The 20,387-nt window shown below is 43.1% G+C and overlaps 1 protein-coding gene across 4 annotated transcripts in view; it reads right to left on the reverse strand.

Moving 5' to 3' along the window:
• The window catches only part of MMAA (metabolism of cobalamin associated A), a 32,067-nt gene extending 13,769 nt beyond the window's left edge, over nucleotides 1-18,298 (reverse strand). For 2 of the 4 annotated variants that reach the window (XM_068990110.1, XM_068990107.1), the window contains exons 1-2: nucleotides 3,863-3,923; nucleotides 2,496-2,999 (exon numbers count right to left, since the gene is read on the reverse strand). In XM_068990110.1, coding sequence (XP_068846211.1) covers nucleotides 2,496-2,940 — 445 coding nt within the window. In that variant the 5' untranslated portion in view covers nucleotides 2,941-2,999; nucleotides 3,863-3,923. Of the gene's footprint in view, nucleotides 1-2,495; nucleotides 3,000-3,548; nucleotides 3,666-3,862; nucleotides 3,924-18,261 lie in introns of those variants that run through there. The other 2 variants (XM_068990108.1, XM_068990109.1) reach the window with 2 other exon arrangements.
• Nucleotides 18,299-20,387: the final 2,089 nt, after the last annotated feature.

Here is a 20,387-nt window from a genome sequence, read left to right on the forward strand (position 1 = left end):
ACTCTTTACTCCAGAAATTCCCAGTAACTGAGAAACTAACTTTCTATTTATGAAAGATAATTTTTCATCTCACCCATAATTCAAATAAATAATATAAACTGAATCCTGGGGAAAAAATTATAAGAAGAGAGAAATACCCCTATTTGGAGGGTCCATAGAGCTTGGAAGGTGAAAACACAAACTCTACAGCCAGTTGGCCCGTTCTGTTTCTAGCCTTGCCTCTCATGAGATGTGTAATCTTGGGCAAGTCACTTAATCATTTTGTACGCTGAGTATTCTGTGCCATAAAATGGATGTAAGAGCACCTTTAGGTTATTGTGAGGATTAGATGAGTTAATTTTGCAATATGTTTAGAACAGCACATGGTGTCAAGAGAGATATATAACTATGTTCAATAAAAACTATAAAACATAAGGACTTAATTGTAACTACACTCAAAAGTATGCATGGCATATGGTATGCTTGGCTCCATACCATAATTTTGAGGGCAGGTCTCTGTCTTAATGGGTGCTGAATAAACATTTGTTGCTTTAATTTATGCTGGTGATAAAACAACTGCAACAAAGACCCAGGTTTATCTGGCCTCATAAGATCAAGATGGAAGAACCAGAAGAGTGCTGTAAATTTCCATGAAATTAAAAGATGCCTGTTCCCTGGAAGAAAAGCTATAACAAGCCTAGACAGCATATTAAAAAGCAGAGACATTACTTTGCCAACAAAGGTCCAGAGAGAAGAATTGATGCTTTCGAACTGTGGTGCTGGAGAAGACTCTTGAGGGTCCCTCGGACAGCAAGGAGATCAAACCAGTCAATCCTAAGGGAAACCAACCCTGAATACTCATTGGAAGGACTAATGCTGAAGCTGAAGTTCCAATACTCTGGCCACCTGATGCAAAGGGCCAACTCATCGGAAAAGACCCTGATACTGGGAAAGGTTGTGGCAGGAGGAGAAAGGGGTGATAGAGGATGAGATGGTTGGATGGCATGACCGATCCAATGGACGTGAGTTTGAGCAGACTCCAGGAGACGGTGAAGGATGGAGAAGCCTGGCGTGCTACAGACCATGGGGTTGCAAAGAGTCAGACACGACTGAGCAACTGAACAACAACAGTTAGGTGTGAGTTGCTCGTTAACTCTAGGTATTTCTGGACATTTTCTCTTCAAAGATTCTCTACAGCCAATAAGTAAACACTTGATCATAACTGGAATTTCTCTATGGGAGTTTGCTATTTTATCTGTCTACAATACATAATGATTATTAACATCCAGTGTAGTACCTTCAAAAAGAGACACCTCTCAGTGAGGGCAGAAGAATAAGATGTAGGAAAAATGTGGACTAGTACAAATAGCAGTTGGTGAGCTCTTTTTGAAATTATCTTTAAAGTATTCTGGCCCCATTACCCCAAAAATCTAGGTTTTAGGCTCTATACTGCAAATAAACTGAGATATGAGTATAATGTAATGTCAATCCATTTTTAAGTGTATTTACTCACTCCTCAAAAACATTCTGCACTTTGTCCACCACTTCTAGTTGTTTTAAGTGGGAGGGTTGGTTGGAATCACTTAAGTCTGCCATCATGAAAAGCACGCATCCTACCCAAAACTGACCTGCTTAATTCCTTCTGGTCAAACACATCTACATTGTTCTAGACTCCACAATTTTGAAAATATAACAAGCTTATTTGCAATTATAGAAACAGGTCAACTGTTCACGAAATCAAGTGAACATTTTAGACAGTATATGAACATGGAGTCACCTTTAAAATACATTTAGGTATTGAGATGACTATGCTTAGAGCCATTTCCGAAACTCTAATAAAAAACTACCTGACAGAAGTGAAACTGGCCTGGAGAAAGACTAATGAAACACCTAAGAAGCATAATTTTGAAATGTGATAAGGACAATTATGGTTGAAATAATCCCAACCACAAGGAATTCACTTTAGACTATTAAGCAGAAATTCTGCTGAGAGAAGGGACGAAACCAGTGGACACTTCTTCCTACACCTGTTTCTACTCTGGAAGCCACAGCAAAGGAAGTGTTAGTCGCTCAGTCGCGTCCAACTCTTGAGACCCCCACGGACCATAGCCCGCCAGGCTCCTCTGTCCATGGATTTCTCCAGGCAACAATACTGGAGTGGGTTCCCATTCCCTTCTCCAGGGAATCTTCCCAACCCAGGGAGTGAACCTGGGTCTCCCGCATTGGAGGCAGATGCTTTACCATCTGAGCCACTAGGGAAATCCATAGCAAGGTCTCTGCCAAAATAGAAATCTCATATTATTCTCTTAAAATACAGAGCCTTGGTTCAAATGGCCATGGCATTTTCCCTCCACACCAATATAACAAGACTAATGTTTGCACAGAAAAGGCCTCTAAAAGTCATTCCAAACTTCTGCAAGGAAAAAAAAAATCCCCTTTAAATCATAAGCTATTTAGACTTATTTTAAAAGAAGAGAATTTTGAAAAATATGTACTGAAAAAAAAAAAAGACTGACCCACTCGAAATGCTAGTGGTTTTCCTTTATTTAATTTTTCTTGTTCTCTGTTGTGGGCTAATACTTTCTGAAGAAGCACCTGAGCTAACTCCTTTTTCCTGCTGTGTGTTGATTCTACAAGAGTTATGGCCTCTGCTAAACAGGCCCTTTGGCCTTGGATTAAACCAGCATAGAGCTTATCCACCAGTCTTTGTTCTTTATCAGAAAGTCCTTCTGTGTGTTCCTCTAAGGTTGTCTGCAAACATAATTTTCTTGTTAAACCATTCGATGGCAGCATCCACTTTGCCCAATGGAGTCCAGGAGAACTGAGCAGCTGAGCACACGGGATTCCAGATCCGAAGTGAGGACTTGAGTGAAAGATGAAGCGGTAACGTCGGAAAGGTGTTCTCAAAAGGCCTTTTAGGAAGTGCTGGTGAGGACGCTGGAGCAGCATGGGAATATTCATTGTGCTTGTAACTGAAGAAAACGCTGGATGGTTTTTGGTTCAATGTGATTTGTGACTCCCTAAGAGAGGAAAAAAAAAAAACGTATTTCACCAGTTCAACATCCAATTAAGGTATTAAAGTGGTGAAGTGGCAAGCTTAGTGTCCTCCCTAGATTCCAAAACACACAGAATCACGGATTTTGATAGTACAAAGGCATAAAAGTTTCTTTCCAAACTTAAGAGCGAAGACTCCCACCTTGTCCAGAGTTAATATTCAGAGTCACCCAAACCATAAACTGTTGCTCTGCTGTGAAGTGCACAGCACATTAAACTTTTCTTTTAAACAAAAACCAAACTGACCCCCTCTCCCCCAAAAACCCACAACCTATCAGGATAGAAACTTTATATAATGGTTATTTTCTTCTGTCTGCAAACCTTTTATTATAACAATTTCCTCAGATTGAATATACTTTATTTTAAAACTCATTCAATAGGTTAAAAAAAAAATCCCTTTTTTATTCATCTCCCCAAAAGCAAAGTGCCTAGTAATACAGGCGTTGAGGTATAAGTTTAGATCCATGTACATATTCAATGGGCTTCCCTGGTAGCGCAGCTGGTAAAGAATCCACCTGCAATGCAGGAGACCCTGGTTCAATTCTTGGGTTGGGAAGATGCCCTGGAGAAGGGACAGGCTGCCCACTCCAGTATTGAGGCTTCCCCGGTGGCTGAGATGATGAAGGATCCACCTGCAATGCAGGAGATGTGGATTCAGTCACTGGGTTGGGAAGATCCCCTGGAGGAAGGCATGGCAGCCCACTCCAGTGCTTGTGCCTGGAGAATCCCATGGCCAGGGAAGCCTGGTGGGCCACAGTCCATGGGGTCGCAAGGAGTGGGACACAACTGAGCGACGGAGCACAGCACAGCACGCATTCAATAGACTCACCTGGAACACAGACAGACGCCAGGGACGGTCTGACATTCCACACAGACCACCACAACCACCGCCACAAGCCTTTGCGGGAAATGAACTGCAGGCTTTCTGGAACCCGATCCAGTGTGGGGATGCTCAAAGTACGGAAAGAACCACTTGGGTGCTTATGAAAACTACATACCCCAGCCCCAAGAATTAGAATCTCTGTGGGCAAGCACACTAAAGTCTGAACAACTATGGAACCGGACAGGGTGTTTTACTCAGATGTACTGATATTCTGCTTCAGACTGTATTAGACAATGAAGGCTCACAGGGTCCACTGCGAGTCAGGAGAGTGCAGAGGTTATGGGCCACGGCCACTCGGCATCTCTGCCACTTAAGCAACGACCTTGGGCAAGCCACTTAACCACTGTGCGCCTCAGCTTCCTCTCGAGTTAAGAGAACACATCAAGGACTAGGAAAGCTGTGAGAACAAAACGAGTTAATTCATATAGACAGCTGGGGACAGTGCCTAGCACAGAGTAAGAGCTTAATAAACTTTATTAGCTTAATAAACTTAATTAGCTTTTATTCTTGAGATGCCAACTTATAAAACTTTAGTAAAAATTATGTCAGGCAAATGACATATAATACTTAAGTCTGCATTCATGAGTATTTGAAATTTTTGGTTTTCAAGTACCATGTAGCACAATGAAATAAATTACTTTATTGCCCTAAAGTACCTCTCTAAATTATATTCCAAGGCCAGCAGAAAATTAATTTTAACTAAATAACAGTTTTATTAGGAGAAAAAAAGAAACATTTTAAGATTTTTTTTATTGTTAGAACTATAACTGCTCATCATTTTTCTATTAGTCTTATTCTAAAAGTACAATTTAATTTAAAATGTGTAAAAATGTATCCAAAAGTTCAAAACATCCACTACTACGCTTCACAAAGGGTAATTTGTGAAGAAATACACAAAGAGACATTTAAAACAAAAACAGTTAAGAGGGACTCTGTTTTGGAAGCTCTCTTCGAGACGTTAAACACACTTCTCATCCACACCACTATCACTACCAGCAAACTGGACATGCACAGGCAAGGCGATCTTCTGAGCAGTACTACCGTCCACGCCCCATGCCAGGTTACAATAACAACAGTCATGATAATGTTTTCGATGGTGGTGACAATGACATTTTATTATGCGCCAGTCACCGTACTATAAACTTCTATATTAGCACCCGAAGGCTGCTGTAACAAGTTACCGTAAACTCAGTGGATTAAACCCACAGAAACCTATCGTCTCATGGCTCTGGAGGTGGGAAGTCGGAGACCAAAATGCTAGGAGGACATCGCTCCCTCTGAAGGCTCTAGACGGAGACTCTTCCCTGCGCCTCCCAGCTTCCTGGGGCATCAGGGGCTCCTCAGCTCATAGTTAAAAGACTCCAATATCTGCCTCCTTCTTCACATGGCCTACTCTTTGTGTCTCTCTTCTGTGTGGGTATTTGTCACTGAATTGGGCCCATTCAGATAATCCAAGATGGTCTCATCCCAAGGTCTTCAACTTAATTATATCTGCAAAGATCCTTTTTCCGAAGAGAATCACATTCTCCAGTTCCAGAGTTTAGGATGTGGACAAATCATTTTGGAGACCAACATTCACTCCACTACACCTCCTTTGGTGGACTGCCTCATTATCTTACCCTAAATGGTCTAAACCCAGCACTTCAACAGCTCATAGTACTACAAACACTGTGTTCAGAGAAAGAGCAATAGGCTGTGAGAACAGACAAGGTCATGGAAAAGAACTTTCCTGGGGCAGGAGAAGGTTCAAAGTCACCGAGGAGTCAATGCCGGGGCTGGGTGTGAAAGGTTAAATAAAGCTGCAGAAGGACGAGGCAGGCCTTCCAGGCTGAGGACGTACTTATACAGAGGCTGGGCTTGGTCTGTACCACATCAGAGACAACTGAGGAACTCAAAGAAGCAGACACACTGGGCATATATATTGGGTTGGCCAAAAAGTTTGTTTGGGTTTTTCAGGCTGTTACAGGAACACAGGAATGACCTTCCTGGCCAACCCAATATATGGAACTAGTGCTGCCCGGGCGCAGGAGGGCCAAGAGGAGCTACTCCACATTCAAGGTCAGGAGGGGCAACCTTATCCAAGGTAAGGAGCAGTGCCTGCACTTTGCTGGAGCAGCCGTGAAGAGTTACCCCACATCCAAGGTAAGAGAAACCCAAGTAAGATGGTAGGTCTTGCAAGAGGGCATCAGAGGGCAGACACACTGAAACCATAATCACAGAAAACTAGTCAATCTAATCACATGGACCACAGCCTTGTCTAACTCAATGAACCTAAGCCATGCCCTGTGGGGCCACCCAAGACGGGCGGGTCATGGTGCAGAGGTCTGACACAATGTGGTCCACTGGAGAAGGGAATGGCAAACCACTTCAGTATTCTTGCCTTGAGAACCCCATGAACAGTATGAAAAGGCAAAATGATAGGATACTGAAAAAGGAACTCTCCAGGTCAGTAGGTGCCCAATAAGCTACAGGAGATCAGTGGAGAAATAACTCCAGAAAGAATGAAGGGATGGAGCCAAAGCAAAAACAATAGCCAGTTGTGGACGTGACTGGTGATAGAAGTAAGGTCCAATGCTGTAAAGAGCAATACTGCATAGGAACCTGGAATGTCAGGTCCATGAATCAGGGCAAACTGGAAGTGGTCAAACAGGAGATGGCAAGAGTGAACATCGACATTCTAGGAATCAGCGAACTAAAATGGACTGGAATAGGTGAATTTAACTCAGATGACCATTATATCTATTAGTGTGGGCAGGAATCCCTCAGAAGAAATGGAGTAGCCATCATGGTCAACAGAAGAGTCCGAAATGCAGTACTTGGATGCAATCTCAAAAATGAATGATCTCTGTTCATTTCCAAGGCAAACCATTCAACATCACAGTGATCCAAGCCTATGCCCCAACCAGTAACACTGAAGAAGCTGAAGTTGAATGGTTCTATGAAGACCTACAAGACCTTTTAGAACTAACACCCAAAAAAGATGTCCTTTTCATTCTAGGGGACTGGAATGCAAAAGTAGGAAGTCAAGAAACACCTGGAGTAACAGGCAAATTTGGCCTTGGAATATGGAATGAAGCAGGGCAAAGGCTAAAAGAGTTTTGCCAAGAGAATGCAAACACCCTCTTCCAACAACACAAGAGAAGACTCTACACATGGACATCACCAGATGGTCAACACCGAAATCAGCCTGATTATATTCTTTGCAGCCAAAGATGGAGCAGCTCTATACAGACAGCAGAAACAAAACTGGGAGCTGACTGTGGTTCAGATCATGAACTCCTTATTGCCAAATACAGACTTAAATTGAAGAAAGTAGGGAAAACCACTAGACCATTCAGGGATGACCTAAATCAAATCCATATGATTATACAGTGGAAGTGAGAAATAGATTTTAGGGACTAGATATGACAGACAGAGTGCCTGATGAACTATGGAATGAGGTTCATGACACTGTACAGGAGGCAGGGATCAAGACCATCCCCATGGAAAAGAAATGCAAAAAAGCAAAATAGCTGTCTGGGGAGGCCTTACAAATAGCTGTGAAAAGAAGAAAAGCAAAAAGCCAAGGAGAAAAGGAAAGATATAAGCATCTGAATGCAGAGTTCCAAAGAATAGCAAGGAGAGATAAGAAAGCCTTCCTCAGTGATCAGTGCAAAGAAATAGAGGAAAACAACAGAATAGGAAAGACTAGAGATCTCTTCAAGAAAATTAGAGATACCAAGGTAACATTTCATGCAAAGATGGGGTCGATAAAGGACAGAAATGGTATGGAGCTAACAGAAGCAGAAGATATTAAGAAGAGGTGGCAGGAATACACAGAAGAACTGTACAAAAAGATCTTCATGACCCAGATAATCACAATGGTGTGATCACTCACCTAGAGCCAGACATCCTGCAATGTGAAGTCAAGTGGGCCTTAGAAAGCATCATTATGAACAAAGCTAGTGGAGGTGATGGAATTCCAGTGGAGCTATTTCAAATCCTGAAAGATGATGCTATGAAAGTGCTGCACTCAATATGCCAGCAAATTTGGAAAACTCAGCAGTGGCCACAGGACTGGAAAAGATCAGTTTTCATTTCAATCCCAAAGAAAGGCAATGCCAAAGAATGCTCAAGCTACCGCACAATTGCACTCATCTCACACACTAGTAAAGTAATGCTCAAAATTCTCCAAGCCGGGCTTCAGCAATACGTGAACCGTGAACTTCCAGATGTTCAAGCTGGTTTTAGAAAAGGCACAGGAACCAGAGATCAAATTGCCAACATCTGTTGGATCATGGAAAAAAGCAAGAGAGTTCCAGAAAAACATCTATTTCTGCTTTCTTGACTATGCCAAAGCCTTTGACTGTGTGGATCACAATAAACTGTGGAAAATTCTGAAAGAGATGGGCATACCAGACCACCTGACCTGCCTCTTGAGAAACCTATATGCAGGTCAGGAAGCAACAGTTAGAACTGGACATGGAACAACAGACTGGTTCCAAATAGGAAAAGGAGTATGTCAAGGCTGTATATTGTCACCATGCTTATTTAGCTTATATGCAGAGTACATCATGAGAAACGCTGTGCTGGAAGAAGCACAAGCTGGAATCAAGATTGTCGGGAGAAATATCAATAACCTCAGATATGCAGATGACACCACCCTTATGGCAGAAAGTGAAGAGGAACTCAAAAGCCTCTTGATGAAAGTGAAAGAAGAGAGTGAAAAAGTTGGCTTAAACCTCAACATTCAGAAAACGAAGATCATGGCAGCTGGTCCCATCACTTCATGGCAAATAGATGGGGAAACAATGTTAACAGTGACAGACTTTATTTTTGGGGGGCTCCAAAATCACTGTGGATGGTGACTGCAGCCATGAAATTAAAAAATGTTTGCTCCTTGGAAGAAAAGATATAACCAACCTGGATAGCATATTAAAAAGCAGAGACATTACTTTTCCAACAAAGGTCTGTCTAGTCAAAGCTTTGGTTTTTCCAGTGGTCATGGATGGACGTGAGAGTTGGAGTATAAAGAAAGCTGAGAGCCAAAGAATTGATGCTTTTGAACTGCGGTGTTGGAGAAGACTCTTGAGAGTCCCTTGGACTGCAAGGAGATCCAATCAGTCCATCCTAAAGGAAATCAGTCCTGAATATCCATTGGAAGGACTGATGTTGAAGCTGAAACTCCAATCCTTGGCCACCTGATGTGAAGAACTGATTCATTTTGCTGAGAAAGACTGAAGGCAAGAAGAGAAAGGGATGATAGAGGATGAGATGGTTGGATGGCATCACCAACTCAATGGACATGAGTCTGGGTAAACTCCGGGAGTTGGTGATGGACAGGGAGGCCTGGCATGCTGTGGTCCACGTGGTCGCAAAGAGTCGGACATGACTGAGCGACTGAACTGATTTTCCATGTTAGGATCCTCAAAGTTTGCCATGGAGTCTGACATACTGCAATTATTCTAAAGAATGCTAATCTGATCTTATTTCATTTCCCACTTGCCTGTCACTCAAGAGTGTATGAACCATTTCGAATACTTTATTTCACTTTATTCTCCCAGACAATTCCATGAGGACAATTGGATAGTTATTCTCATTTAAGAGAGAAACTAAGAGTGAGTTAGCTGACTACAGTCATAGCCGGTGGACTCAAACCCAGGTTTTTGACTCTCTGTGGCATTTTCTTCTCCATAAATTATTTTAGAATAAAGGAGCTACCTTGGGAAATGGATATTAGTAACTCTGTGCCTCCCAAAGTGGTAAGAAGCATTTTCAGGGTACAGTGATGGGGCATCATTAGGAGGAGCCAAAGAACAACTTACATTTAAAATATTTAATTAACTTAATTTAAAAAATTTTTTAATTAATTCTTTAATTAATTCTTCCCATGACAATCTCTTACCCAACAGAGCTATGCTCTTCAAAAAGAGGAAAGTAATATGAAGAGAAAGAGAGAGAGAAACAAGATCCAAAAGCATTTATCCAACAAAGCAGTTTAGCACTGGGGATGCAACAGTGATCTAACAGAACAATAGTTCTTGCCCCCATGAGGCTAACATCCAAGGGAAACAGACAACAGGCTATGAATGAGAAGGTCAGTGTGGCTGCAGGTGAATGAGCAAGAGAGAAAGTGTAAAGGAGAAGGCCAGAGAGGGGATCAGATATAGGGCCTTAAAGATGACTGGAAGGAATTCGACTCTGAGTGAGAGGGGAGGTCAAGGGGCAGAGGAGAACCCAATCTGACTTCCCTTCAGATCTGATGCAAGAACAGAAAGGAAAAGAGCAGCTAAGAAACTACTGCAAAAATGCAGATGAGCTAACAGTGACCTCGACCAGGCAGGCTGGAGTTAGATGCTGGATGAATTCTGGAGGAGCTGGTAACATAAGATATGGATGGGAGAGAAAGACAACACTTAAGGATGAGGTACAGGTTTTATCTCGCGCCAACATCCATTGATCATAGAAAGAGCAAGGGGATTCCAGAAAAACGTCTACTTCTGCTTCATGAGCAAGCTAAAGCCTCTGACTGTGAGGATCACAACAAACTGTGGAAAATTCTTAAAGAGACGGGAACACCAGACCATCTTAACTGCCTCCCAAGAAACCTGTATGCAGGTCAAGAAGCAACAGTTAGAACCGGACATGGAACAATGGACTGGTTCAGAATTGGGAAAGGAGTACGTCAAGGCTGTATATTGTCACCGTGCTTATTTAAATTCTATGCAGAGTGGTGGCGGTGGTGGTTTAATCTTTAAGTTGTGTCCGACTCTTGCGACTCCAGGGACTGTAGCCTGCCAGGCTCCTCTATCCATGGGACGCTCCAGGCAAGAATAGTGGAATGGGTTGCCATTTCCTTCTCCAGGGGATCTTCCCAACCTAGGAGCGGAACCCAAGTCTCCTGCACTTCAGGCAGATTCTTTACCAACTGAGCCCCCTCTATGCAGAGTATATCATGCTAAATGCTGGACTGGATGAATCAAAACTGGAATCAAGATTGTTGGGAAAAGTATCAACAACCTTAGAAATGCAGATAACAACATTCTAACGGCAGAAAGTGAAGAGGAACTAAAGAGCCTCTTGATAAAGGTGAGAGAGGAGAGTGAAAAAGCTGACTTAAAACTCAGCATTCAAAAAACTAAGATCATGGCATCTGGTCCCATCACTTTATGGCAATTAGATGGGGAAACAATGCGAACAGTGACAGATTTAATTTTCTTGGGCTCCAAAACCACTGCAGATGGTGACTGCAGCCATGAAATTAAAAGACACTTGCTCCTTGGAAGAAAAGCCAGACAAATCTAGACAGAGTATTAAAAAGCAGAGACATCACTTTGCTGACAAAGGTCCGTCTAATCAAAGCTATGGTTTTTCCAGTAGTTGTGTATGGATGTGAGAGCTGGACCATTAAAGGGGCTGAGCATCAAAGAATTAATGATTTTGAACTGTGATGCTAGAAAAGACTCTTGAGAGTCTCTTGGACTGCAAGGAGATCAAACCAGTCAATTTTAAAGGAAATCAACCCTGAATATTCGTTGGAAGGATTGGTGCTGAAGCTGAAGCTCCAATTCTTGGCCACCTGATGCCAAGATTCCACTCACTATGACTCTGATGCCAGGAAAGATTGAAGGCAGGAGAAGGGGGCACCAGAGGATGACATGGTTGGATGGCATCACTGACTCAGTGGACATGAGTTTGAACAAACACCAGGAGACAGTGAAGGACACGGAAGGTCAGAGAAGCCTGATGTTCACAGGGTGGCAAGGAGTCGGACACAACTTGTGACTGAACAACAACAATAAATATCAGTAGAATATAGATTTTGCTGTAACATTTAGAATAGTGATTTCTTACAACAATTTATTTGTAGTTTTTCTCAGAAAATCCATGCCAGCTATCTGACAAGCTTATGGCTTATATTGTAGGATTTATAACAATTTGGGATTGTAAAGTTCCCTGCCCTTTCATGCCAACAGAAATCTGAAAAGGTCTTTAAGTGAAAAGGAAGAGCCAGGAAGAGGATAACATTTTAGGTCATTCATTCTTTGCCAAAACTAGAAAGCTATCCACATGTATATAATTCCAGAATTTTATACTTTCAAATCTCTCCCTGAGGGCTGATTTTCTTGGTGCTTCCAAACCCTCTGGACCTTCTGAAAGGCAGAGCAGCAGCTGCTACCTTTTACTCAATGTTGATAATGTGTGAGCTATTGAGCAGGCATTCCCTCAGCTAAACCTCAGAACAGCAGACCAAAGTCCATTTCACAGGTGAGGCTCGTAAGGCAAGGCTGACTGACCAACGCCTAACAACCAGTGGCAGAATCTGGGGAAACTGCAGATTTCATTGAGCCAGATCTATACAGTATCTAGATTCTTGCATTGGAGAAGGCAGTGGCACCCCACTCCAGTCCTCTTGCCTGGAAAATGCCATGGACGGAGGAGCCTGGTGGGCTGCAGTCCATGGGGTCGTGAGGAGTCGGACATGACGGAGCAACTTCACTTTCACTTTTCACTTTCATGCATTGGAGAAGGAAATGGCAACCCACTCCACTGTTCTTGCCTGGAGAATCCCAGGGACAGGGGAGCCTGGTGGGCTGCCGTCTATGGGGTCACACAGAGTCAGATATGACTGAAGCGACTTAGCAGCAGCAGCAGCAGCAGATTGTTGTATAAAAAGAGGAGTGGCACCATGTCGCATTAAGGGAACATCAAATAATCATATTTGGTTATGGCACAGGCTGTTTGTGTTGTTCCTTTCTCTCTTTGGCTTAGGCCAAAAGGAAAACTTAATTTACATTTTCTGTGCAAACCTTATCAGTAGGAGATCCTAATAATGTATTAGGTGAAAGAACAGACCCAATTTCTAAAATTTTTAATGTTTTCTTGTTCTATACAGAATAATTCCACTTGACAACTAAATGCAAAATATACTTAAATCCATTAATTTCACAAAACCAACTGGATTTTAAAGAAGTCCGTAAACTTTTTAAACGCCAGCACAGAGGAGTTCCCTCTATATTGGTCCAGTGGTTAAGAATCCGCCTGCCAATACAAGGGACATGGGTTCAACGATCCCTAGTCTGAAAGATTCCACATGCCTTGGAACAATACAGCCCATGTGCCCTTACTACCAAAGCCTGCAAGCCACAGAGTCTGTGCTCTGCAACAGGAAGCCACCGCAAGACCTGTGCACCACAATGAAGAGCAGCCCCTGTTCACTGTAGCTAGAAAAAGCCCGCACGCGGTGATGAAGAGGAAGTGCAATCGAAAAATAATAATACATAAATAAATCACAACAAAGGCTCTTGCTCACAGTTTTTAAAAAGCGCCAATATGACTCAGCCTTCTATGAGCACCATTCTGCCTGTATGTACATGTCACAGACAGAATAGACTAAGTCTACTAGAGTGGCAAAATCATGCAGGCCCAGGTGGCTCAGTGATAAAGAACCTGCCTGCCAATGCAGGAGACCTGGGTTCAATCCTGGTCCGGGAAGATCCACTGAAGAGGAAATGGCAACCCACTCCAGTATTCTTGCCTGGGAAATCCCATGGACAGAGAAGCCTGGCAGGCTACAGTCCATGGGGCTGCAGAACAGTCCGACACGACTTAGCAACTAAGCAACAACAGGGAGAAGGACTTCCCACCTGCTCATGTATCTAAGCACCCTTTCCTGCTTTCTTAGGGAAAGAAATCAAAGAAGCTGGCCAATAATCAAACTGTTACAACGAATTTTCACAATTCCTAAGAGTATGGTTTCATCCTACAATTTTACACTGAGTAGGAAAATAAAAAGAAATTTTGTAGCACTTACAACACTCAGTAAGATACCTCAAAGCACCAATATTCCCCCAGAAAGTCTACTTATTAATATATAATGAAAGCACCAAGTAGGCAAAAATACTGAAAGAGGTTGGGTAAGTACATCCCCTCTCCTGCAAGAGGGTTCATATGGACAGCAGAATTTTAAGGTGCGTGGTTTCACACTTGTTTTCCTCTAAATATCTTTTACATCCATTCCATTCTCTTACCATCACACTCAGATTTCTCTAGTATAATGGCTTTCAAACTCTGACAGAAGTTCATAGAAAGAAACACACCTACACCACTCAATACACAGACATATACCTGAAACAAGCTTCACAAAACATTTTTTATCCCTATTACATGTGCTATATGCTAATACTTTTCAAGTTTTTCTTAAGATAAAAATTGTAATCTACCAATGGGCACAACCTATTATAGCCATTGCTATGGCCAGTATTTTTAACAAATTCGTCTTTATGGAAATTTAAAAAATTTGTGCATCAAAAGACAATGTCAACAGAGTAAAAAGCAACCAACAGGATGGGAGAAAATACTTGCAAATCATATACCCGACATGAGATTCATATCCAGAATATATAAAGAACTTCTGACACTCAACAACAGAAACAACCCAAATCAAAAAAGTGCCAAGGGCTTGAAGAGGCAGCTCTCCAAGAAGATGCACAAATGATCAATAAGCACATGAAAAGAAATTCACCATCATCAATCATAAAGACAATGCAATTTAAAAGTACAATGAGATACCACCCCACACTCATTAGACTGACTGCTAACTATGGCCATTATTAATTCATCTTCCATACCACCACTTATCCTCATAAAATGTAAAACTGACTATATTACTCCCCTTAAAATACTTTAAAATGCTTAAAATACTTTAAAAGTTCCTTGTGTATTATTTGTTCAATTTTGTTTCCCCTGTGCTTTAGCCATTCATTCACTGAGCAACTATTTACTGACAGTCTACGGAGCTCTGTTATATCCTAGGAGCTCTGTTAAGGCCTTAGCATTCATTGGTATACGGGTCCAACATGGTTCCTAACATGAAGTTTAGTTTCATATTCTTTATGAGTGCTCTTATCCACCCTTCCAAGTGAATTCATCCCCCTCCTCCACTCTTATCATATTGCTATACCTATCCTGATCTGCACGAAGGTCCCAGAAAAACTCAGTCTTTTATACATCGTGGCCATTGTTCTTGATGTCTCTTCTCAGAATGCCTTAATCACCTCGCAAATTCCTCCTCAGCCTTGAAGATCAACTTAAAAGGGTCTCCTCTAAAAACATTTCTGTGGCCTCCTTTCTACACTCCTTCAGTCACCATTTCTAACTCTTGAAATCAGCATTACAATGCTGATCACATCATTTTGTGACCATTTTTTAAAAAGTGTCAGTCTTCCTAGACTGAGTTATCACTGGATCCACAACATAGTTTATCAGTCACGGAATAAATGAATGAATGTATGCTATAATTTCGTATGTATAACTCCATTATGTTGATTACTTAGTTGACTGATGTTCGAAAACTTACATTTTTCTAGATTTCACTGTATATTTTTAGGACTTCCTCCTTAAAGTCTGGTTTCAATATATGGATGTTTCCTTCATTAAAAATTTGTTCGGCAGCAGCCAGTCTGACTTGGAGTATTTGTCTTGAAATTGATCCAATGAATATTCTTAATTTCAATAACTACTCTGGCAAGAAACAGCAGAGAGGATTTCCAAAATCAATACATTAGGTCAGCGTCTGCAGCACAACAGTTCATACAGGCAAAGTGGTGTTACACCATGCGTTTCCATTTCTCCATGCTAATTACCTTTAATGTGGAGCTAGGCTGTCGGATGCCATCCATCTCTTTACCATCTCCCACCACCCCCATGCAGGAGACCTAGGTTCGATCCCTGGGTTGAGAAGATCCCCTGGAGAAAGAAGTGGCAACCCACTCCAGCACTCTTGCCTCGAGAATTCCATGGACAGAGGAGCCTGGAGGGCTCAGTCCATGGGGTTGCAAGTTGGACCCGGCTTAGTGAATACATCACCACCACCACCCCCACTGGAGGCTTTACTTTCTCCTTTTCAAATAATTTTCAGAAAATCTGGGTAGAACAGAATGGCTTTTTAAATAAGCGACTTTTACCTAGGTCATTGTTACAGAAGAGTGAGAGAGAACACGCGCTGAGCTCATGTAGGGAATATTCTAAAGTTCTCTGTCTGCCTTACCTTTGATCACCCCTCCAGTTAGGACTGATTTCCCAACTTCTACTTCAAGGTTTCAGTCTTCTGGGCGAGTCTCGATTTTTCTAAATTCTATCACCAGCCAACGTTTTGATTCATTTCCACTGCTACTACCCTAGTTCAAATCTGAGCTAGTCTTAAGGGGCTCTGATAATCTCAGAGCTATAGGACCTGGGGAATCTCTACTACTCTCCATGTGAAAATATTAAGACTTACACATCAGACTATGAAATGAAATTGTGTGCATGAGAGGGCCTGGCACCAACAGGTGTTAACTAACTGTAAGGAACCTTTTCTTCTCTCTTTCCTCCCTTCCCCAATCCTCCATCTTGGACAACACAGCAAGACTTACACTGAACCATGAACGTGATCTCCTTACTAATCCACCTCAAATTCCTCCAATAGTTTCCCCCATGCTAGGACAGTAGTTCTCAGTGTGGTCCCCAGACCAACAGCAACTCCAGCAACTGAGAATGGATAAGAGGGAAATTCTCAAGCCCCACCCCAGAACTTCTGAAGCAAGAACTCTGGAGGTGGGGGCCATGCCTGCCACTATCTCACAAACCTGCCAGGTGATTATGACATAAGCTCAAATTTGAGAACCAGTGCCTGAGGATAAACTCTAGTATTTTCAAGGGTCTCCCAAACCAGTTTTCCTCCATTTACCGTACTTGCCTTCTCAGACTTCTCCTAAGGAGAGTTTACTTACGATCTTCCAAACCTACTATTCACTTTCCAACTGAGATTTTACTCACTGATTGCATTCTCTTTTCTTTCTTTCTTTAAATATTTATTTACTTAGCTGCTTCACATTTATTCTGCAGCATGCAGAATCTTTAGTTGTGAGCTCTTAGTTCCCCTACCAAGGGACTGAACCCAGGGACCCCTACATTGGCAATGCAGAGTCCTAGCCACTAGACCAACAGCGAAGTCTTCACTGGTTATATTTTTCTCCTCCATGACACTGCTCCTTTTCAACCCATTTTAAATCCCACTGTTTTCTTAAATCCCTTCCTGACACAGTTTCCAGGAACTTTTTCCTCTCTTAATTCCAATTATTTCTGAGTACTCAGGTGATAATCTGCAGGTGTCACAAACTGGCTGTTCCTGGCCCATAGAGGCTATGTGACTGCATAAAGGATTGGTTGCCAATAACAATAAAAATCAAGAAATATTACAAAGATAGAGACTTTTGGCCTGTGAGGGGGAAAGTCAGATCTGTGCATGAGGGACGCACATTCCCACATGGCAACAATCAGTGGAAGGGCACATGTTTCCAGCAGTCACCAGCTCTTTCCATGCCAAATATAGGTTTTTAGACGTCTTCAAATATCTCAAACCGTAACTTACATTTCTTACGCAACTTTTTATGGTTGTTTTTTTTTTTTTTGGCTCTAATAGAATACAACCCTTAAAGGAACTGAACTGTCCTGGTTTTCATTACTTCGAACACAAAACAATATGGGTTTTCACTATACAAAAGAATATTCTGGACATTGCTGCTGCTGCTTAAGCCGCTTCAGTCGTCTCCGACTCTGTGCGACCCCACAGACGGCAGCCCACCAGGCTCCCCGGTCCCTGGGATTCTCCAGGCAAGAACACTGGAGTGGGTTGCCATTTCCTTCTCCAATGCATGAAAGTGAAAACTGAAAGTGAAGTCGCCGTCTTGTCCGACTCTTTGCGACCCCATGGACTGCTGCCCACCAGGCTCCTCCGTCCATGGGATTTTCCAGGCAAGAGTACTAGACCCCCAAACAAGTAGAAATGTACACAGGCTTTTGGGAAACTCCTGGTTTTCTACCAATTTGGAAAAGCTATAGTAGTGTTTGTTTTCCAAAGTATATTAGGGCACAACTATCAAGGTAATTAAAATTTTTCATGCCATTTTGGCTTAGACTGTCTTTCATAGTAACAATTTGTATTCATCTTTCATAATGATAAACACGAATTACTTAACACAGTATGTCTGCTGGAAGAGACCTAGCCCACGCCCAGCACAGCATTTCATCGAACCTTGATGCTGTCTCTGTGACTTCCAGTCTAAGTCCTATTTTTATTTACTGATTTTTATTCCGTTAAAGACGAGGTTTAACCTCCCTCTTGGGTAGTTGCTACACTGAACTACAGTGCCTTTTTACAGGCCACCGTCTGGTTAACCATTTGCCAGCGGCAAACTACGAGCCACTTTATGAAAACTGTCTTACTGCGGCACAACAGTAAAATCACAAGCTTGTCCAAAATAATGAAAAATGTAACACGCTGTTCACAGAGAATCTCCTTTTTCAGCAGAAAACCAACCAACCTTCCCTGTGAATCCATTTTGCCGACGCTTGCTCGTTCACACGTTTCCCGCACCCCCATCATCAATCGGACTCAATCACAGTCTCCTCTCCCTCTCCCTTCCCCGAATTCTCCAGGGGGCGCCCCAGACGCAGAGCTGAGCCCCCGGCGGCCTGAGGCACGAGCCTGGCCCCAATCCGGACGCGGCGCGCAACCCCCGCCCCGTACTCACCCGCCCGCGGCCGTAAAAGTGCAGCGTCCTCCTGCCCCGCCCCTTCCGGCGGGCCGCTTCGCCCCGCCCCGCGCTCTCCCGCGCGCAGGCGCGGCGCCCCCTGCCGGGTGCCGGGCCCCCGGGAGCGACCCGGGGCTGGGCGGCGGCGTGGGGCGTGGCCTGGGCCCCGGCGGGCGTGGCCGCGGGATTCCGGTGTGTGAGGGCGGTCCAGGGACCCTGAAGGCCTGGCGGCGTTCTCGAGCGTGGGGAGGTCCGCGGGGCGACCCCGGGGCGCCGGACATGTGTCTGAGAAGTGCAACAGAGAAGGGCGGTTGACAGTCTTTAGGGATAGCTTTTGCCCTCCTGTAGGTTCACATCGGCTCCAAAGGCGGAGAGTTAAATCCTTTCTGTCCCGGCCTCGGCGCTTCGCGAAGCCGGGAGATGGAGCTCGAGTCCGGTCCGGATCCGCGCAATCAGCGGCGGTCCCAGCCGCAACCTTCTCCTAACGCTTCCTGGAAGCTTAAAAGTGTATGGGTGTACATATGTTCCCCCATATATATATATATGTAGTCGTGTATTTATATATTTATATACCTATGGCTGATTCATATTGATATATGGCAGAGGCCAAGACAATATTGTAAAGCAGTTATCCTCTAATTTAAAAAATAACTATATGGGTGGAAGGTGAGACATGGGTCGTTTGATAATATGGTGAAATTAAGAGAATTAAAACTCGGCAAACAATTTCCAGCCTGTGGGAGTGAATGCTCAGTGTTCAGTTGAAATACAACTCGAGTTTTTAAAGCATGGCGTAGTTTGTAACAGCTGAAGGGCTCGCAGTTTTTTTTCTTAAAAGTTACGTATTTGTACTGATTACTATTTCCTAATTTGTACTAAAACCAAGGACCCACGTTCACCGCCGCCGGAAAGTCACCCGAAGAGGGAAGGCTCTCGCCTAAAATGGGGGTGAAAACGAACATGCTTACCATTTGCGACCTCACTGGGCGTCAGAATAGTAACTAAGTTTTTTGGAAACCTGTTAGATCCGTTGTTGTTGTTATTGTTTAGTAGCTAAGTCGTGGTGGACTCTGGAACCCCGTGGACTGTAGCCTGTCAGGCTCCTCTGTCCATGGGATGTCCCGGGCAAGAATGCTGGAGTGGGCTGCCATTCCCCTCCCCAGGGGATCTTTGCTGCCCAGAGATGGAACTCCTCCTGTTTTCTGCCTTCTGGTCTGGTTTGTCCCTTTGGTTTCTCCTGTTTTCTGCCTTTGCCAGGTGGGTCTTTACCACTGAGCTACCAGGAAGAGTGAGCTTCCCTTGTGGCTCAGTTGGTAAAGAATCTGCCCGCAGTGCAGAAGACCTGGGTTTGATCCCTAGGTTGGAAAGATGCCCTGCAGAAAGGAAAGGCTACCCACTCCAGTATTCTGGCCTGGAGAATTCCATGGGCTGTATTCCATGGGGGTCCCAAAGAGTCGGATACGACTGAGTGACTCACTTTTCACTATCACGAGGAAGAACAGTAAAACCTGAGCTTGAGTTGTAGGACTTTTAAGAAATACTGGCGTCTCCTATATGTTTGCTGTAATGTAGTAAAGACAATCATTAGGCAATAGCAGGGATCAAATTACAGTGAATAAAAATAGTCGTAAATAGGTTCCTAATTATAATAATACAATTAGTGTCTGGAGCCGAAATCCCAGGCCCCCGCATATGATTTGCATAATTGCATGCCTGTGGGAGGGATTAGACCTTCCTCTGCCATTTCTTGATTCTTACTGAATATGGAACAATAAAAAATGAGTTAAGTCTTCCTTATCATCTTTATTATTCTTATTTAGACTAAAAGACAGCCACTTTTATCCCAGAGTAATTGTAGATCCAAGAAAAGTCAATTACAGAAACTAGAACTGAAGGCTAAGGGAGAGGGGCTGATG

The sequence above is a fragment of the Capricornis sumatraensis genome, chromosome 17, assembly GCF_032405125.1.
Source record: "Capricornis sumatraensis isolate serow.1 chromosome 17, serow.2, whole genome shotgun sequence".
Lineage (NCBI taxonomy): Eukaryota > Metazoa > Chordata > Mammalia > Artiodactyla > Bovidae > Capricornis > Capricornis sumatraensis.